At 52.5% G+C, this 21,462-nt stretch overlaps 1 protein-coding gene across 1 annotated transcript in view; it reads left to right on the top strand.

Annotated features, from left to right (window-relative positions):
• Nucleotides 1–14,278, top strand: part of RTN4R (reticulon 4 receptor) — a 74,352-nt gene extending 60,074 nt beyond the window's left edge. Inside the window, exon 2 of the mRNA XM_033075969.1 lies at nt 12,241–14,278. Within this exon, the coding sequence (XP_032931860.1) occupies nt 12,241–13,667 (1,427 nt within the window). The 3' untranslated portion in view covers nt 13,668–14,278. The remainder of the gene's footprint in view (nt 1–12,240) is intronic.
• The last annotated feature ends 7,184 nt before the right edge of the window (nt 14,279–21,462 follow it).

Raw genomic sequence — 21,462 nt, 5'->3', positions numbered from 1 at the left:
ATGCTGAAGGAGGTGAATTAAGCAAAGATGGCAAATGAAATGGAAAGAAGTCCACTTAGTCCCATGAAATATTAACAGGCACTTATGGGAAGTGAGCCCTGCTGCTCTGGAAGGTCTCTGCTGGAGGGAGGGACCTGCAGGGTGGGAATTCTTTGTTCCCTGGACATTGCAGGGCCTGCCTATGGGATGGTGATTGTCTTCAACCAAATCAACCAAATTCATGGTTTGGGTATTTCCATTAAGAAATGAGCCCCAGGGGCTGAACTCAGGGACAGCCTGGCCCTGTGTGTTTGGTGGGAGAGGAAGGACAGGTGGCCCTGCCCCAGGTCATGGAGGGGTGACAGGAACGCCCAGTCCTGGGGACAAACAATTCTCATGGAAAGGAGAAAATACTGTTCTTATTCAAGGAAATCTTTTCTTTCCTCTGCAGCGGTCCTGAATGCTTGTCCTGGTTTGGAGGACAGGTGTCTGCTGAGAAAGGCAGGAGCCTCTCTTTGAAACGGAGAATGTAAACCCCCTCCCTCCAAATTATTAGAATTTTGAAATCAAGGGGCTTTCAGGCAAAGATAGGGAATTAGGAATAACAGTTCTTTACTAGGGAAATTAAAATAGAAATACAGCACTACAAAGAACAAACCCCAAATCCTGACACAGTCAGAGTACAACCTGACACCCATCAGGCAGGGTGTTGGCAGCAGTCCCATTCCATGGTGGCTGCATCCTCCTGCAGTGACAGATGTGGCTCAGTTGGAGCAGTGCTCCTGTACAAGGTGCAGTTTCCCTCTGCAGCTCCAGTGGGGATGTGGAGAAATCCGGTTTTCCTCTGGAGTCCAGTGGAGAAAGGGGCTCCCTTAGTGTCCCAAAACCTCTGTTTTTATCTTGGTAAGAAATGATGGGCTCTTCCCCCTGGCTGGAGCAACTCCCAATGGGATGCAGTAATTTTATCAGTCCCACAGTGGGACTCAATGGCCATGAGCAGAAAATGACTGGCTGGAGGAAGGATGGGTTGTGAAAAGATAAAGAACAATGCCCTGCCTGGTTTCAATGGATGGCCCATTAGCAGAATATCTGCCATGGAGATCAGGATCACTGCCCCACCCTCAACAGATGGTGATAGAACAGATACCTTTTATCACACTCTGTATTGTAACCCAAGACAATGCTTCAACAACTTGTCTGTGGAGAGGGATGCCCAGCTGGGATGACAGCTCAGCCACCAGAATGGTTTATGGACAATAATCCTACACGGATGGATGCTCCAGCCCCTTTCTAGGGACTGTGTGTGGGAACATGGCCAGAACTTGCTGACAAGATCCTGGTTCTCATTCCTTATAAAACTGAGAACCAGAGGATTTTCAGAGGCAGGGAAGACCAGGGAAGGTTGGAAGCAGCAAGTGTGAAAGTCCTGGAGGTGAGAAGAGGCTGCTCAGCTCAGGATCTGTGATGTGGAGAAAGAGGAGATGTGAACAGAGCTAAGGATCAAAGGTATAGAAGTGCAGAGAAAAATACCTGGGAAAGCACTGAAACAGGCTGGACAGGGAGTCACCATCCCAGGGAGTGCTCCAGAAATGTGTACACGTGGCACTGGGGATGTGCTTCAATGGCACTGGGTTGATACTTGGACTTGGAAATCTTAGAGGGCTTTTCCAGCATTATTGATTCTACAATTCCATGAAATACCAATAATTTCCACTGCTATGTTTATTTTTTCTCCTAAACCCAGTTGTCTTCTTCTTTTTTTTTTTTTTTCCTGATATAATTTTTAATGGTATTGCTGTCACAATTATTTATTGATGGCACCACCTTGATGCCAGCAAGCCCCTGGCTTGGACTGATGTCCTGGTGGATGAGATGTGCACAAATTCCCCTAGCCTCTGCTTGTGGATCTGGATTATAATAATGAATTCAGATTTATGTCAGGGAGTTGATTTCTGTGGTGGAGAATATCCTGTCTGTGGAATCAATGGACAGTTATTAAATGGATTAAGAAACAGGCAGCTTAAAGCCCTCAAAATGCGATTGTTGGAGGATCAGTGCAGAACAAGCTGCTTGCACAGGAGCTTTGCAGGATTCAGCATCCACCCTGCTGTATTTCCCTGTTTTCATGAATGATCCGGAAAACATCTATAAATTACTGCCCCTGAGGTTGGCAGCTGACTGGGATTTTGCCCTGATAAATAAAGCTGGAGGCAGGGCTCTAATGCAGAGCAACTGCAACTGCCTGGGAGACTGGCAGCAGGGAAGCAAGGAATCTAAATCCAGCCAGGTGCTTGGCCATCCGTCTGGGAGCAGGGAATGGGACCCTGGGAGCTGCAGGGTCTCAAAGGGATTTAAGGCCACATTGCAGAACAGCTGATTTTGGACTTTTAATGCTCTGTAGTGGGGAAATGGATGGACAGAGGGAAGAGGGGAGGTTGACAGTGGAACGGGAGCTTTTATTCACCTGGAATGAAAAGCAGGATGGGGATCTCAATTCTCTGCAATGAGACGTTGAACTGAGGACCTAGGGCATGGAAATCTGGTGTCAATTCCTGGTGGAATTCTGTGGGAATTCAGGGTGGGTGTGAGGTGAGGGCAGCTCAGCCCAGCACCAGGAGCTCAAACCCTGCTGGGCTGCAGGATCCTTTCCCCATTGCTCACTTCCCAATTTCCAGGAAAACAGGAAGTTGGATAATTAGCAGCCTGTTGTGTCCTTGTTCAGCTTGGCTTCATGGAGCTGCACATTTCAGAGGAATATGTTTATTTATAGAGCTGTGGGTGTTGTGCTCCTCCGTGGCTGAGCGAGCTGCACTCACCTGAGACACACACTTACCAAAAACCAGTCCCAGCTTTATCTGGGAACAAAAGGATGAGCAGGGATCTGTGCCAGGAGCTGGGAGAGATGCTGAGGGAAAAGGGGAAAGGAGGGAGAGGGGGAGCATGGCCAGGCTGGAGGGCTGGGTGTCCCGAAGGGGATGAGGAATGTCCTGAGCCTGTTTGAGGCAGAGACCTCACAGATCATGGCACAGCTCTGCTCCTCCCCGGCTCCAAGTGACAAACTTTGGCATAGCTGGAGAGCTCTGGTCCTCCAGGCTCAGTAAGTTGTGAGCAGAGCAGAGCAATCTGATCTCCAGTAGCCTGTGTCTGCTCTGTCCTGTGGTCATTTCCAGCTGCTCTCTGGGAACGTGGCTGTGTCTAAGGCTGGAGTAGGAATGTTCTCCCCCTCCCTGTCCTGCCTGTCCTGGGGCTGTTTACTCACTCTGCATCCACACACACGACCAAACTGAGCCCATGGGGGGATGTTTAGAACAACTTTCCTTTCCAGGCTCTTTCCCAAACTTCATCCCTGCACTTCACATGATGCAGATGCTGGGGCTGCGAGCAAAAACTGAGATAATGTTATTTTAGAGGAAAGCTGAGGAAAATGCTGCCTTGGGCAAGGGGCTCTTCCAGAAGCTGTGGGGGTGGGATTTTCAGCTGGCAGGGGTGCAGTCCCAGATGGCTGGGGGGAAGCAGGTGTAAATTCCATCTGGAGCTTCACCTCTCCTCTCCCTGAGTCACTCGCACACAGAGCAGCCACCAACGCCAGGTTTGGAGCTGCAGGAAACTCTCCTTCTTCATGAGAAGGTTTTGAAACATTCCTGAGGTACTATGTGCCCCATGGGAGACATAAATCATCTCAGGAACCTGAGTTTCCTTCCTTTGGACACCTGTTTGACCCTGATATTTTACAGATATGGCACAGATAATCCTGACTTCTGGAGGAGCTGCCTGTGATTCACAGTGAATATTTTGTCACTTCTTTCTTCCTGGTGTGGGGATGGAATGGTGGCAGGATCACACATGATCCTGCTCGTGCAGTGTGCTGGATGCATCCCATCTGGATAGGATGGCACTGAGGATGGGGACCATTTAGGATGCCTTCAGCACAGTGCTGGAACCAGCAACAGCTTTTCTGGTCTCATTCTTTGGGATCTGCGGGGTTTGGCTTTACTGGGCTGGATGTGAGTTTTGGTCATGGGACTCTTGGCAAAAGGCAACGTGACAGGGACAGATTGGGGGAAAAAATCCTTCCCTGGGAGTGGGGGAGGCCCTGGCACAGGGTGTCCAGAGAAGCTGTGGCTGCCCCTGGATCCCTGGCAGTGCCCAAGGCCAGGTTGGACATTGGGGCTTGGAGCAGCCTGGGACAGTGGGAGGTGTCCCTGCCCATGGCAGAGGTGGGAATGAGATGGGATTTAAGGTCCTCCCCCCAAAACCATTCCATAATCCTGTGACAGCTGTGACAATACCATGGCCACTGGTGACCATCACTTGGAGAAAGTGCAGCTGTGACATTTCATAAAACCCTGGAATGGTTTGGGTGGGAAGACACCTTAAAACTGGCCATTCCAACCCCTCTGGTTCTCCCAGGCTGTGAGGAAGGACTCCCCCTCCTCCTCCTCTCTTTGCTGGCTGTGGTCAGGCCCAGCCTGGCAGGTGCCCAGTGCAGCCCTGGGAGCTGGGTCAGGATCACAGCAGCTGCTGAGATCTGCTCTCCAAAACGAGTTCAGTGGGATCTGCAGACCTCAGCAAGTGCCTGCAGGCTTTCAGGGATGTCTCCCTGTCCTGCAGCCTTCCTGCCCATCCTCTTCCCCTTTTTGTGCCCATTTTTCCCAGTAGTGCCTGAAGTTCTCCAAATGCACGTTCCAGGCCACGTGCTTTCACCTTCCCTTTGGACACTGGGCTTTTTCTGCCTCTCATCCAACTCCCCAGGGAGCCTTGCTCCCTGCCTTTGCCACAGCTGGCCCCTGCTCCGTGCATCTCCAGGAGATTTTGCTCTCTCCTCCCGCTGTCATTGTAGAATTTGGTACCTGGCAAAAGATCAAGTCAAACTCACCTGCTCTGAGCCAAATCCCCACAAATCCCACGTGCTCCATGGAGCCCAGAGTCTGGTGCTGTGCTGCAGGGGCTCTGTGGTGCCATCCTGGTGGAGAGGACATCAGGACAAGACTTTGCATTGTGTGTTCAGGAGAGCTGAACATATCCATGGTTATTCCAGCTCCAAATATGATCACATCCTGAAAAGGCCCACACTGCTGCATGCAGTGGGGAAGCCAGTTCTGAGGAAGGAAAAGGGAGTACTGGGAGTTTGGATCAGCCAGCAGCATCTGGGACCTGCACTGTCTGCACAGAAAGGAGCAGGGCTGAACTGTGTCAAGCCAAGGACTGGAATAAACCCACCTAAGAGGCCTTTTCTATGGGAATTTTCCATGTTTTACTTTAGGCTCATAATCTCCCTTTAAAAGGTCAGGAGATTTCCCCTTCCAGATATGTCACAAATGGAAAGAGGACAGGTGGCAACCATGCAGATTTCTCCTGTATTATGTGAGAACAGCTGAAAATTCTGCTTGTGTTGATTGACCTGACAGAGAGAACCCCACCAGGTGAGGGGCAGAAATGGGCTGGTGTATCCATAGCATTTTCCTGTGCCTATCCATGGGAAACAGGGATCACTAGGTCAGGTTTCCAGTGCTTAAGAACCTCAAAAATTAGTCCTGATTTCATGAAAATGATTTTAAATACCATCTTTAACCTTTAGCCAACTTGGGTTGGCTAAGTCCTTATTTATTGTTCCCTGTGAGGGAGGGGAGGCACTAAAATGGAATTTCCAGAGAAGCTGTGGAACTTCTGTAAAAGTCCATCTGAACCCCTACATGAGTTTGTTTAAACCTCTGCAGCCTTCCATCTAAATCTGTGCAAAATTCCTTCTGAATCTCTGCAATTGGCCATCCAAACCTCTGCAAAGTCCATCTAAATCTCTGCAGATGTCCATCTGGACCTTTGCAAAACCCCATCTGAACTTCTGCAATTGTCCACCTGAAGCTCTGCAATTTTCCGTCTGAACACCTGGAAAATTCCATCTAAACCTCTGCTGTGGTCCCTCAGAACCTCTACAAAACTCCATCTAATCCTTTGCAATTTTCCATCCAAACTTCTGCAGAATTCCATCTAAATCTCTGTCCGATTCCATCCGCACCCTTCCATGGTCCAAGCTACCCCAAGTATTGCACTCCCACCCCTGCAGTGAAGAGGAAAATATGTGGAGTAAAGCAAAAACGTCAGGATCAGCATTACTACAGGGACCTAGGGCTTGGAAGGATCCTGAGGAGGGGAAGGAAGGTTTTATGTCTGGTAATGAGCCAGGGAAGCTCTGCCCCAGTCCAGTGTTTGCCCAGGGCTTGGAGAAAGTGCCAGGGAAAGGCTCCCACTGCATTCCCACCCCTGTCTGCTCCTGGATCCTACCTCAGCCCAGCCCAAATGTCCTGGCCTGGCTCCCTGCAGCTCCTCTCACCCTCTTTTATTGGAATCGGGACTTCTCCCATTCCCTGGCCTCCCAGGGCTGTAATAATTGATAATTGATAATTGTTATTGTAAACCAGGGACCTGATGACTCCCTTGATATTTCCCCTCGGAAGGGTTCTGGTGACCTTTTCTCTGAGCAGCTCTCACACCTCTGTGTCTTGCAGCAAGCCTTGGGAATTCAGCAGGATGAAAACCCTCTGGCTACAGAAGAAACTTTAATTTTTCTGCTCCTTGTCAAGTTCTCATTTAAATGGGCTGAAATACAAACCTCTCCCTGCTGCTGCTGTGAGAAATGCTGGCAAAGCACCAAAAGCATAACCCTGACCAAATGTTCTTAGGCTAAATTCAGGCTGCTGCCAAAATTTTGGGAGTGAGGGAGAACCACTGGAGAGCAGGGATGGGGAGTCCCATAAGTGGGAGCTTTGGCAGATCCCAGGAAAGGATGGAGCTGTCCCAGGGGACGTTTGTGCTGCCCTGAGCTCCTGGAATGAGCTGTGGAGCTCAGCCCCGAGCGATGCTGAAGATTCAGCATTCAAACCCCCCTGGAGGTTTGGGAGGATGAAGTGGAAAAATTGCACAAGATATAACTCATTTTTAACCTTCTTCCCTTCAAAATATCCCTGCAATATTAAGTCCAAGAATCACATTAAGGGAGTGTGATTTAAGAGAGGAAGATGAACACGGAACGAGGAGATGGCACATGCAGTGCCTGCCTCCCTGCCGGGATCCATTACGGAAATGACCTTTCAGCCCTGACCCTAGCTGGGATTTTTCCTGCTCAAACCCTGTGCAGGGCACAGCCTGGATGTTCCAGAGGGGCTGTGCTGCCAAAGGCAAGGAACAGAACTCAGTCCCCAAGGCTGATGGTTCTGGATGCAGTGCCAGAGGATGTGGGACCAGGGACAAGTTGGGGTGGGGTTCAGGTGCCTAAATTGCTGCTCCTACTGCTGCTCCCAGCAGCTGCAGGCAGGGCTGGCACAGGTCTCACACAGAGCTGTGCCAAACCTGCCCACACCATTCCTGCTGCCTCAGGCCCCCGGGGTATCCAAAAGGGAATTACCACCCCACTTTTAGGCTGCCGGGATTCATCATCGGTGTTTTGGTGTGAGCTGGGGCTTGAGCTCCAGCCCCTGGACAAGGAGCATCCCCAGCAGAGCCTGGGGAGCGATTCAGAACCCCAGAGCTCACTCTCCCCAGTGACCTCGCTGACTGTTCCACCCAAGAGGGGTGTCTGACACCCCAAAATCCCCATGGAGATGCAGAGGTGCCCCAGAATGTTGTGCTGCAGCTGCCTGAGGGTGGCAGGGACCTGCTGTGCCCCGCAGCTGTGACTCTGGTGCCTATCCCAGGTGTTTCATGGTGGCAAAGCTTCACCCCCATCCCCGCTCCATCATGCTCCATCCTTCCTCTCCGCAGCAGAAGGGAGGGAAACTCCAGAGTACTCCGAGCAATTGTCCTTCCTCGCTGACCTCTCCATTCACCTCCACTTGAAGCGCACCTCAGCGCTGCCCGCTTCCCTGCGGCACAGGCTCAGCCCCAGCTGTGGCCACAGCACAGAGCGGGATGCACCAGGAGCAGCCGAGTGCGGGAATTCAAACCATGCCCACGGAATTCCAAACGATGCCCACTCCGAGCGGGGAATTCGGCAGCTCCAGTGTGTCCCTGCTATAAACAAAGGCAAAACGCCGTGTGCATCAGCAAAAGGCTTTGTATTGTAAAGTGCTCCCTTTCTGTCCAGCAGGAAAGGATTCAGATGATTATTGACCTTTCACTGCAGAAAGCCTCATTAGAATATCTCCAAATCAATCGAGACCAGAGCAGAGCAGCGGTGAAAGGGCACCACATTGCAGCTCGCTTTGGCCTCCTGAAAAAAAGTTTGCCAAGCATCTGTTGGAGGCCCCCGGAGCCTTTTCTTTCTAATGGTCACGTTTGCCAAGGCGATGGCCCGGGGGAACGGCGGAGAGGCAGATAATGGACCCACTTTAATTGCTTCTAGTTCCATGAATCAGAACACTCGGGGATGGCAAAGGGGAAGTGCTGCAGCTTCACTGAAGGAGCTTCCTGGCTTTTAAGAAGGGTCTGGAGGAACAAATGCTAAAGTCAAAGCCAAAGTCTCGGAGGGACTGAAGGTTCCAGGTTTTGGAATTTCTTTCATGTTTTGCTTTTGACAGGAACTGTCGGGTTAAGTTTTAATCATGTTCTCAAAGAGGGAGGGATGGTTTCTCGGCTAAGAGAGGAGGGAATGGGCGTTATTCCAAGAGCCTTTTCCTCAGGGATGGGCACTGAGGTGGGTCCTGAGGTGGACGAGTGCAGCTGGAGGATCCAGTGCCCAGTGCTGGTGGGAGCCCGCTGCAATGAGAAGCTGGGATGGATTTATCTGGAAGGTGAAGGGAGGATGCTGTTCCACACTGGGAGCTGAGCACTGCACGTTCTAGGAATGGGCAGAATGGGAATCTTGTACCTCCCTCCTCCTTGTCACAGCTGTGAATCACAGAATCCTGGAGTGCTTTGAGCTGGGAAGGACCTTTAAGCTCTCATCTCATTCCACCCCCTGACCCAATCTTCCACTACCCCAGGCTGACCCAAGCCCTGTCCAACCCGGCCTTGAATGTCTCCTGTCCTCCAGTCCAAGAGCAAGGGGTGTTTTTCCTGGAAAGGAAGAAGCCCATGGCCAGAGCTGAACCCAGTGCTCCAGGGAAACAAATTAAAATATGCCAGTGCAAGGTCTGGGTGGCTCATGGCACTTGGTGGCCACTGGGTTCTGGGACACACTGAGACCAGGCACAGCTGCTGGTTGGACAATAGCCACTGGAGGATTTTGGAGGAGCAGAGAAAGCCATGGCAGGGTCCCCTGGGGTCACAGCACACCCAGTCTGGCTGGGGACAGAAGTGTCACCTTGGCTTCGCATGGCTTCATCCACTCCTGCCCTTCCCCCTGGCCCTGCCCCGGTGGGGACTGACAGCGGCTGGGCTGTGCCATGGATCAGTCAGGACACGGCTGAGCTGCATGGCAGGAAAGCCACTGGAAAAAGGCTTTGGGGGATGATTGACAGGAACTGTCTCAGTGGAAGGAGCTAATCCGAGCAGCTCATGAACACCAGGTCCCTAATTAAAGCACACAGCCTGGCCCTGCTGTAATTAATTTGCCGGTGCTGCTGGCTCTCAGTGCCACTGACTCACCGCTGCTGGCAGCCTCCGGGGCATCGGAGCGGGACAGGGAGAGCCGAGCCTGAGCCTCAGAGCAGAGCAGGATGTGCCCCTTCCCTGCTGCAGCCACAGTGCTCCAGCCCTGGCACAGCCACCAGCTGGGACAGGACCCTGCTGCCTGGCCTGGGAGCTTCCCACGAGAGGGAGATGCTGTGGATAACTTGTGCCTGCTCAGCTGTCAGGATGGGTGGTGGCACAGGGCAGGGCGATGCTCATGGCTCATTCTCTGCCAGCTGCTTCCTGTCCCCTCCTCTCTCCCCGTGTTACATGGATTTACATGGATTAACATGGATTTATCGTGCCCTTGGCTGGAGCTGGGACAGCCATGGTGTCACTGTGATTCCTCTCGCTTGGGAATGGGTTTTTGCATTCCCTCTGCTGTTTCCCATTTATTGCTAAGGCCTGTGGGATGCACCCGGGCTGTGGCCGGAATTTCTCTCAGGCCATGGCAGGGAGGAGCAGCCTGGGGACAGCTGGGTCCTGCCTCAGTGTCCCAGTCTGAGCTGTCCTGCTGGAGTGAGAGGTGTTGCATAAGGAGGTGACTCCCACTGTTCCAGTGTCACCCCCAGCCCCATCACTCAGATCACAGAGCTGAAGAGAGAGGCTCCAGAAATTCCCTTTTCTCTGCCCACGGGGTTTCATTACCAGCTGCAGAGGGGTGGCCAGAGAGTGGCCAGCACTGTTTTAATTTCCCAGGAGGCTGCTCTTGGTGTGCCATGGCTGCAGCAGGGAGTTTCAGTTGTCTCGTTTCACTGTGCTTCATGCAATGGGACGTGACACGTCAAAACATGACAAGGCAGCCAAAATGTGTCACAACACTGCACTCAAACTCTGCCTTGCAGGGCTGCTCAGCAGCTGATAGCATCAGGCTCCAATTATCTCTGCATGCTGAGCTGGGGTTTTTATCCCTTGTGGAAAATGATATATGGGACTCTCCTGCCTGTATTGGACTATTGGATCACATCAGATTTATTAACCACACACGGGGAATCGTTCTGGCCAGACTGGCACCCAAGCCTGGGATCTCAGCCTGTTCTCACAGAAAGGAGATTTCCCCACCTTGGCTTTTCTTGGATTGCCATTCCTTCAGGAAAGATTTGGTGAGGTTTCAGTGTGATTTAATTGGTTATTCATGGTGTTTGATGTGGTTTCATTGCCCACAAGGGCACCTGCCATGCTCTAAGGGAAGTGTAGCTACTGCCTTCAGATTCCCCCCAGGAATTTGCAAGGCTGGATGTGGCTCTTGTCTCCCCAGTTCATGCCATTCTGCACTGCTGGGCTTTCCTGTCTGGCTTTTTGCAAACTGCTTTTCCACCTTACTTTGTAATGAGGCACCAGCATTCCAGAACAATGTTTTGAGTTTTCAAATGAAAAACCCTCCCACAACAGAGGCAAAGCCGCTCTTTGTCCCGAGGCTCAAGATCCCCAGCAGGGGGGAGGTCGTGTCCTGTGGCCAGAGGTGCTGTGACAAGCTGGGAAGGAGTCACAGTGTCCCTGCTCACATGTGGCATTCCCAAATGGAGCCTCCCGCTGCTCTGGCTGCTGTCCATTCATTTTATCTCCTGTTTGGAGAAATCAGACTAATTACTGGCTGCTAATTGCTGGGAAAGCACTGCTGGCACTGCCTCCCTTCCCACCAGAGCAGGGAAGAGCCTGGCTCTTCAGCAGGACCTTCAGGGACCCTCGAGGTCCCTTTGGACAAGGTGCTGCTCTGTCCATCCCTTCCCTCCCTCCGGGCTCATTCCCAGCTCCACAGCTGGTGAATCTGGGGAACCAAAATGCTTCCTTGGGATTCCAGTGCAGCCCAGCTCCCGGGGAAGTGGGTGGGCATCACCAGTAAAAAAATGTTCCTCTCCAGGGTTTTCCAGCCCCATGGGGCTGCCAGCATGCTTGGGACACATGGAATCTGTTCCTGCTTTGCACACTTGGCGGGATCCCTGACTGAAGCCTCGCACATGACTTTCTTCTACAACAGCACAATGGAAAATTCTGCTGTTTCTTCTCTTCCTTGGTGGCTGCAAAGGTGCAAAGGAAAAAAATATGGAGAGAGAGGAAGCAGGAATATGTGGCTGTTTTGAGCAGGAGAAGGAAAGGATCCTCTTGGCCCTGAGACTTCTCCAGGCAGGTCTGACCTGAAAGTTATTCTGGGAATGTCTCACAGTTATTTCTCCCAGGAGATCAAATCAGTCCAAAATTATTTGTGGAAAGTCACAGTTATGTTTTGAGAGCAGTGTAGGGACACCTGCTTGTTTGGAAGAGTTGTTCTGTGACCCTGCAAAGCGAGGAGCTGGTGGCACTGCTGGGGTGGGATTTGGAGTTTCCTAATACATCCCAGGTGCTTTTCCAGTGGCTGAGCTGTGCCAGGCGTGCCCCTTGCAGAGGGATATGCTCTAGAATTCGGTCCCTTTGCTCACAGGTAAGATCTTGGGAACAGGGTGTTGGATGTGCAAATCCAAAGCGCTGATCCCTCTCTTTCGCCTCCCGAGGGTGCAGGACAGAGGAGGTGCTGGGACTCCATCTCTACAAGTGTACATTGATTTAATCTCTTGAGTTGAATCCCATTTTTAATCCTACATTTTAATTTCTGTCTGCCCTGGCATCTGTTTGTGGTTGGTGGTGCCACACTCAGAGAGGGAATTTCAGGCTCCTCTGCAAAGAGAAGCGCTCTCCATGACCCTGCCTAATTCCCACCCTATTTCTGTCATTCCTCAGGAAGCAAACTGCTGATTTTGGTGCTTTGCTTGAACATCCCATCAGAAGTGGAATCCTGCCCTGGGGCGTGTGTATGCTACAGTGAACCCAAGATCACCATCAGCTGCCAGCAGCAGGGGCTGACAGCCATCCCCACGGAGATCCCCATCCAGAGCCAGCGCATCTTCCTGCACAACAACCGGATAACCCTGGTGAGGGCCACCAGCTTCACCTCCTGCCGCAACATGACCATCCTGTGGATCCACTCCAACAACATCAGCCTCATCGAGCCCGGGGCCTTCTACGGGCTCACCAAACTGGAGGAGCTGGACCTCAGCGACAACACGAACCTGAAATCCATCAACCCTGTCACCTTCCGGGGGCTTGTGCACCTCCACACCCTACACCTGGATCGCTGCGGGCTCCTGGAGCTCTCCACGGGGCTTTTCCGAGGGTTATTCTCCTTGCAGTACCTCTACCTTCAGGATAATAACCTCCAGATCCTGCTGGACGACACCTTCATTGACCTGGCGAACCTCACGTACCTGTTTTTGCACGGGAACAAAATCAAGAGCTTGTCAGAGAACGTCTTCCGCGGACTGATCAACCTCGACCGGCTGCTGCTGCACCAGAACAGGGTGAGCCTGGTGCACCGGCGCGCGTTCCACGACCTGGGCAAGGTGATGACCTTGTACCTGTTCAACAACAACCTGACCGTGCTCACGGGGGACACCATGGCCCCCCTGGTGTCCCTGCAGTACCTGCGCCTCAACGGCAACCAGTGGATCTGCGACTGCCAGGCGCGCTCGCTCTGGAATTGGTTCAAGCAGTTCAAGGGCTCCTCCTCAGAGCTGGAGTGCCACCTGCCCCCTCGCCTGGCAGGGCGGGACCTCAAGCGGCTGCAGAGCTCTGACCTGGACAGCTGCGTGGACTCCTTCAACCAGATCCGCACCAGCGTTTTCAGCACTAAAACCAGGTTGGGGAAGCTCCCGACAGGGCTGCCCCCGCTGGGCTCCCACGACGGCTCCTCCAAGTGCTGCCAGCCGGAGATGGACAAGTCTTTCATTTACGAGGCTAAGGGCAAGGCAGGGCCCTCCTCCCACAGCAGCCGCTCATCCAACAACCACCTCAAGGAGAAGGAGAACATGTCCAGGCCCAAGTACATGGAGACAGACCCTTCCAAAAATGGCAGCAACAAGCAGATAAATGATTCCCCCTTTGGGACCTTCCCCAGCATTGTAGACCCTCCTTTGACCAAGTTGAGACCTGAATTTCTAGAGCCCATTGAACCTTCCACAGTCCCAACCAAAAAGAGGCAGGGCTGCTCTAAAAAGAACAGATCAAAGGCCCAGTGCCGCCTCACCCAGCAGGGGAACAGCTCCACGTTACAGCTCAGCCTAAGCCTTTTGATCCCCCCCTTGGTGTGGAGCTTACTGTTATTCTGCTAAAATTAACTCTTTTCCTGGGTTGATCACACTTTAATACTCGACTTTTGCTGACCTCCATAAATGTTGCAAACAAAAGCAGGACTCCCATCCACCGTGAGAAAGCTTTGTTACACAAAACTTAACTGGATGCCTTTATTAAAACAAACAAACAAAAAAAAAACAAACAAAAAAAGACAAATACTGAGATGTACATAATTTATTTGTCCTGAAACCTGTGAATTATACCTTTGGTCTCCGGAACTGCACTTGCCCACAAAGCAGCTTTTGCTACAGCAGATGGTAAAGAAATATGGTTTATTTACAGGAAAAAAAAAGTGTAAGAAATGCTCTGAAATGAATGTCTAAAATCTGTTTGTAACTCCATCACACTGAACAATGTTGCAGGTTCCCATTTGCAGAGGTAATGGATTTGATGCTGTTTTAATCCTATGTTGATGACTCTTGCAGTTTTTCCGTCTCCATTCCATCCTTCACACCACGTTTACGGGCAGCATTTGTTAAAGAATGCTGCCTTCCCCTTCACAAGATTGCAGTATATATAGATATGCATTTTATTTTACTTGTGTACAAGTATACAAAAAAACTATAAAATAAAGATTTCTTTTTCCTAAGTAGTTGTCATCTGCGAGGGTGAAGGACTCGGAGCAGTTAAAAAGCTGAAAATTTAAAAGGATGTGGAGTGTGATCTGAGCATTTAACACCACAGTGATAAATAAGGCATTTTTGGATGGTTATGCAACCTTTAACTGGTGCCAGCAAAGGATTTGGTTGTGTGAAACATGCCCTGCATATGCTCCTGTTTCCCTTCAAACTGTCTCACCTTCTCCAGCATCATTCGGATTCCAGGGTGATCAGAAGAGCAGGAAATGCTGGCCCAGCCCCTCAGAGCTGGGCTAGAGGAATGTCAGAAACAATCCCAAGATTTGGGCAGGGCTGTTTTTCTCCTGCTCTGCATAGATGGACTCAGCTCTGTGGTAGCTGCTGAGTGGAGCAGCACTGGGATTTAGGAAATAGGGGGGATCTCCCCAAAACACAGGGCCTGGCAGCTCAGGTGCCCATCCCTGGAGTCACCGTGCCAGTGGCTGCATCTCCAGGGTGACCTGGGGATGCTAAGAAAATAAACCATTGCTGTCCACATGTGGAGGATGCCACCCCCTGGGACCCACTGGGCCATAAAGTGAAGCTGGCTGTGCCCTCCTGGCACTGCAGCCAGGAGTGGTTGGCACAGAGCTTATCAGGAGGCTGCTTTTCCTTATCAAACCACAGAGGTTCTCCTGTGCCACTCTCTCCTGCTGGCTTTGGAGGTCTCTGGAGGCAGGAGCAGCCTGTCACACATGGCTGGCAGGGCATGGGGGCCAGAGGAAGGCAGTGGCCCAGTCCCAAGGGAGCTCCAGGATTATGTGTGGAAGGCAGACTGGGGACTCTAGGTTGCACCATCCCTTGTGGTTCCCAGCACTGGGACTGGTGCTGAGCTTCTCAGGAGAAAGGAGGCACTGCCAGCCAGGAGTGAAGGGCATCAGCAGGGCCAGAGCTTCCTTCCAGCCTTCTCCCAGGCCTGATGGCTCATGGGGAGGGAGCAGAGAGCATGGGGAGAAGCAGGAGGATGCTTGGATGGCCGATGTCCCAAACTGGGATGCTGTGGGGCAGGGTCTGTCACTACCCTGGGATGCTGCTGGCTTTTCTCACCTCTACCACAGCCAGTTCCCACCTGGGTGAGTGACAGGGAGTGCCCAAAGTGCAGCATTAACACTAACCAAAGTGCTGCATTAGCACTGAAACCAGGTCGGGGAAGCTCCCACAGGGCTGTCCCCACTGCGCTCCCACTAGGCTCCTCCAAGTGATCTGTCTCCAAATCTGTCCCTGGGGCTGCCAAAAAGGTGTGGCACAGAGCGCTGGGAACGATCATCTCCCTCATGTCACTGCGATGGGGACAGGCCAGTCTCTCCCAGCTGGGCAGGAGCTGCTGTGCAGAACAGCCCTGGGATCCCAGCAGACCCCATTCCTGCCAGCCCAGCTCCCTGATCCAGCCTCTGCAGAGGCTCCAGGTGTGTTTGGGTGCAAATTCATTGTCCTGCCAGAAGGATGGAATAGGAAATCGGTGCCTGTGCTGGGATAGTGCTGGGGTGAGCTGGCCAGTTCTGCCAGCCCTGCTGTGTGTGCCCAGTCTGGTGTGCACTTGTCCACACTCACAGGCCACTGACTGGCACCTGACCAGCCACTCCTGCCATTCCTGCTCAGATCTGTCCCATCCTGCCAGCGCTGAAGGATTTCCCAAGGTCCTGCATTCTCTGTCTCATCTCAAAAAGCATCATCAAGACTCTTGAAGGATTCAAACCTACACTGGGATCTGAAGCTCAGGAGCAGAGAGCAGCTTGGTCACAGGGTCAGCACCACCCCAAAGCCCATGGAAATCTGGAAGATTGGCTGGATGCTGTGATGGGCTCCCATGGAACCTCCTGTTTGGGTCATAGGCTCAGTGTGACTCCTTTGTACAGCAATTAGTGAGTCTTGTAGTTCAAATTCCTGCTCCATGGAGGCAAGACCAGGTAGCAAAAATGCAGGATGAACCTGAAAGGAAAAAATTGAGAAAAAAGAGAACATTGTGGCATTTCTCTCAGCAGCTGAAGGCCAGAGCTGGGTTCTGGGCTTGCTCTGCCCAAAGCAGGATCTCAGGAAGTTTGGCTCCCAGTGGACAATGCAAAGCAGACAAGGAATTCCTGTCATTTATCCTGAATGGAGCAGGAGCTGCACTCTGCCAACCCAGTGACACTGTTCCTGCTTTCTAGAGCTTGGCTCTGCTGTGCTTTCAGTGGCTCCTAGGACTATACCTTGGCCACAAGCCCAGAAGAGTCCCTCGTGCTAATTTCCTAGATTTCCTGCTGTCCAGATGCCAATTCCTGTGTTTACAGCCATTAGAAGGCCATTGGAATGACAAATATTGAAGGAGGGGATGCAGTGGGCAGTAGGAATTCCTGTAGAAGCTTGGTCTTCTAAAGGCTGAGCTCTGGTATTGCTGAGGTAGGAAAGCACTTCAGATGGAGTTTCACTCCTGCTTTATGCTTTGCTGGGGTTGGTGCAACTCTTCTGGATATTCCCAGACTTATTTTTCACTCAGATGTCACTGAGTTGAGTGGGATTTACCCAGCAGGGCTCAGGACCTTGTTGGCTGTTCCCCATCTCAGGATCCTTCCTCTCCCTTCCTTCTCACCATGCAAGTCACACTCAGTTTTCTGCTCCTGTCACTGATGCCAGCAATGAAATCCAAGAGACAAAGTCAGCAGCAAGGAGGCAGGAGGGATGAGGGATGGGATCCCTGGGAAGAATGGGCTCCCCCTCATCAGCAGAGAGCAGCAGCACTCAGCACCCCTGCCCCTGGCACAGACCCCTGGCAGTGCTGAAGAGGCAGCCACACCACAGGCCCTCCAGCAGTACTGGGAACACACCGTGTTCATCCTTCATTCTCCAGAATTTGTCTCCATGGATTGCTGGCTGGTAGTTCCAAGCAGGAACAGAACCAAAAGAGAAACTCTTCTTCCAGTTTTTCAGGCCCATCTGGAAGGACAACCCAAGCTGGCAATGAGATGATTGTGCCCCTCCTTGTCGTGGTCACATGGAAGGGTGTTTGTCCTCTGCTCCTGCAAGGGGATGGGATTGTTCCTCTGCCTGTGGATGGGGAAGTGGATTCCAAAGGCCTGTGCAGGTGGGCATTTGTCCCATCCTGAATGGGGTCCTTGGCACCCAGGTCCCCGCTTCAGGAGACCCCATCTCTGCTGCCAAGCTACAACACCTGATATGGACAGATTTTATGGAAGAGGAATTTCATCCAACTGGTTTGGAAGGATTTTTTTTTCTTTTGCTAATGGATAACTGTGATTCACCAGGATGAAAAGTTCATGGAGGGATGCTGTGGCTCTGATGTAATTTCCATCAGTGAGACCTTTCCCATCAAAGCTGGAGGCAAGAGGGCGGTAATGCAATGTGGAAGAAGCCCCGCTGATGGCCTGGTTCTGCAGATGTCCTGGCCATGGATTAGGAAAATATCCTGGCCATGGACCAGGAAGGACTGACACCTGTGGCTCAGGCAGTTCAAGTACAGCTGTGTTCTCCTGAGGATTCCTCCCTGTTCCTGTCCAGAGCCCCTCCAAGCCTTTGGAATACTACCAATCTGAGTCTGGGCAGTGACAGTACCCCGTGGGGCTGGGGCTGGAGCTCATGGCTGCAGCTGCTCAGTCAACCCTGCTGGGAACACCCCAGCAGGGGACTGGGACAGACTGGGAGCAGGACAGGGCTAGCCAGAGGGATCATGGGCAGGCAACTGGGGCACATCCTCTGGTCACTGCCCACAGCAGACTGTGTCCCCAGGAGTTTTCCAGGCATTTTGCTCCATGAAGAATGACAGAATCATGAAATATGCTGAGATGGATAGGACAAGATTCATGGAGTCCCCCCAGCCCTGCCCAGACCCCCCAACAATCCCACCCTGCCCATCCCTGGCAGCGCTGTCCAAACGCTCCTGGAGCTCTGGCAGCCTCGGGGCCGTGCCCATTCCCTGGGGAGCCTGGGCAGTGCCAGCACCCTCTGGGGGAGGGAAGAACCTTTCCCTGAGCTCCAGCCTGAGCCTGGGCAGTGCCAGCACCCTCTGGGGGAGGGAAGAACCTTTCCCTGAGCTCCAGCCTGAGCCTGCCCTGCCCCAGCTCCAGCCGTTCTCTGGGTCCTGTCCTGCTCCCCTCAGTACCTGCTCTGCTCATATCTCTCAGCTTCAGACTTGAGGAATCCACAGTTGCCTCAAAAGTGTTTGTTTCTTCCCTCTCTTTCACTGGATATGGGAGGAGCTGCATTTGCCTCTCCTGCCCTTCCCCTGGGACAGGGAGTTCCCATTTCTAAGCTGTTCCCCCCAACAGCAACACTGGGGCTGTCCCTGTGCTCAGCTTCCTGAGCTGAATTCAGCTCCTTAGTGGCTCACCTGAGTCCTGCTTAGCTGCACGCTGGGTCTGGAGACCCTTTTCCCAGGCTTTTCTTACCTGAGGCTGGAGTCTCCCCACTCCTCATTGCAGTTGGGGAACCAGAGGAAAAACCCCAAATCCCACAAGAAGGAGGAGAGCACTGAGAGCTGTGTCAGGGAGCTCCTGTCCTCACCTGTCCACGGGGACACCTGAGCATCAGGCAGGTGGCATCTCTGCTCCATCCTTCCCCAAAAGAATATCCTGGAGCAAATTCCCAGCTGTCTGTGACTCCACAGGGATGAGATCTCTGCTCCTAAAGAGATTCACCATAACCCTGTGAGCAAGCTGTGTTTCCACATCTCTGCTCTGACACAGAGCAGATTATCCGAGCTGCTGAGTTTTGCTCCAAACAAACACAGTGCATAGAAATAATGAAGGCTGGAAGGGTTTTTAATTCCAAGCTGTGTTTCTGGATTAGTTCCCCATCATTAGGCAGTAAGGGAGTAGAGTTGTTGCTATTCTGCCTCCTTCTCAAAATCAGGAAAGGATAAAAAAATCCAGAGTCATTGAGAGCTGGGGGTGGGCAGGAGAGCAGAGAACAGGCAGGAGAGACAGGAGGTTTTTTTAGGGATTATACTGGACCACAGCTCATGATTGCTGATGGGAAAATCTGGAGACAGCAGGAACTCTGCCTACAACTACAGTGAGGACAAGGAATCTGTGAAAACCTTTCTTATAAATCCAAAGTCAAACATTTGAGTCTGGCTTGGGCCAGAAACTCTAATTAGAGCCCCCTTGATTTGTGCCATAAGTAGGACACTGCAGGGGGAACTGCTGAGGCAGGTGAGACTTATTGGAATTGCATCCCAGGGTACCTATAAATAGGGATAACAGAGGCTTGGCAAAAAGAGGCACAATGAATATAACAGTGCACCCTGCCCACTCACTGAAGGATGAGGCACTTCAGATCTCAGTGACCCACCTTCTGTGCCGGTGGAGAGACTTGTTCTAGGTCAGCAGGTACCAGAAAGGCCCAGCTGTCATCAGGCACAAAACAGGGCCGTTTTTTGGGATGAAATCATCGCTTTTGATAGCCTGCTGCACTCCACATGGCAGCGACACGGGCGCTGCTCGCATGACTCACGGGCTGGGCTCCTTCGCAGCCTCTCGCGGGTGGGCGGCTCCATCTGCACTGATGTCCTGGTGGCAGGGTCCTCCTGTGGGGACTCACTGGTGTCAGGGTCCATCTGCACTGATGTCCTGGTGGCAGGGTCCTCCTGTGGGGACTCACTGGTGTCAGGGTCCATCTGCACTGATGTCCTGGTGGCAGGGTCCTCCTGTGGGGTCTCACTGGTGGCAGGGTCCTCCTGTGGGGTCTCACTGGTGTCAGGGTCCTCCTGTGGGGACTCACTGGTGTCAGGGTCCTCCCTCAGGGGTTTATTTGTGTCAGGGCCCACCTGCAGTGGTTTGTTCTGGGTCAGGGCTGTGGGCAGTGTTTTGCTGACTGCCCAGCTCCTCTCTGCTGGTTTGGTTGGGGCTGGGTCCCACTTGAATTTGTTGGTTTGTGGCTGGTCTGGAGTGTTATCCCTGGAATTTCAGCTTGGAAGGGAGCAGCTGCAAAGTGTGGTGTGAGGAGAGAGTGCAGGACTTTTCCATGGGAGTGGGCAGCTCCTTTTGAAGCAGTGAGGTCGGTGGTGGTTGCTGGGGTTTAAACTGGAATTCCTGCAGCTCCCTGCTGAGCTGGGATATCCTGCTCTGCTTTCTGCAGCAGCCTCTCCAGTGCAGGCTGATCCAGCACCTCTGGAGAAGGAGCAGGAGTTTCCTGCCAGGGGCAGAGGAGCACAGGAGCACCTTTCAGCAGGTGACAGGCTGAGCACCCTCCTGCTGCCCTGGGCCGGGGCTGTGCTGGGCTCTCCTGTGCCCATGGCTGCCAGGAGGGGCCCAGCACCTTCCTGCTACAGCACTCACCCTGGGCAGTGTCCCCAGACCCTCAGACACAATCCCAAGGAGCTGTTTGCCTCTGAGCCCTGGGCACAGCCAAGGGAGATGCTGCAGCCCCAGCAGTGTCACCTGGACACGGTGACACCGCGGGTGCGTCCTTCAATCCCTTCCCAGGGCCCAGCTGGGTGTGGTGGGTTGGGTATCAGACACATCCAAGCTTCTCCTGCCGCAGGAGAAGGGCAGGATGCTCGGCTGCTCGCTGTTGTCACGGGAGCACAGCCCTGGAGTGGCTGCCTGAGGACTCGGATTGAGCTGCACGCTGCTAAATAAGGGCAGAGCTGCTCTTTTCTCCCCGGTGTTTCCATTCAAACCACAGCAACAATGGAATATTTATGAGCTGTTTGCAGAAATGTCAGGGAGAGGCAGTGGTTGTATGAACGCCCTCTCGGAGCAGCGGGCTGAGAAAGTTATCCTGTGTGATTCTTCCTCTGAGTGTGCGCTTTGTGGCTACAAGGGCTTTACAAACCCCTGTGACATTGCCGTGTCCTGACACTGAGACAGCAGTCGATCACCATCGCTCCATCGTGAGCATCCCCAGCCAACACCACGTCCTGGGGGGGCTCTGCTGCCAGGAGGTGCAGGAGGCTGGGCAGCAGCAGCTCCTCACCCCCACCAGGTGCTCACACCAATCCCAGGTTCACTTCAAGACTTCGGGACTAAATGTTCCCGTTTGCTTTGGGCAGTAAAAGCTGGAGTTCCAACGAGGTTTCTGAGGCAGACTGTTACATTCTATATTTCACTTAATGCTTTTTCTTTGCTCTTTTCCTGCCTTGCTGCCAGACTGACCTTGCTGGGATGTGGGGACAAAGAAGCAACTTGAAGTCTGGGAATGTGTTCCCACACACACCTGA

Source organism: Catharus ustulatus, chromosome 18 (assembly GCF_009819885.2).
Source record: "Catharus ustulatus isolate bCatUst1 chromosome 18, bCatUst1.pri.v2, whole genome shotgun sequence".
Classification (NCBI taxonomy): domain Eukaryota; kingdom Metazoa; phylum Chordata; class Aves; order Passeriformes; family Turdidae; genus Catharus; species Catharus ustulatus.
Note: the sequence above shows the minus strand (reverse complement) of the source record. Positions and strands in the feature narration are given on the sequence as shown.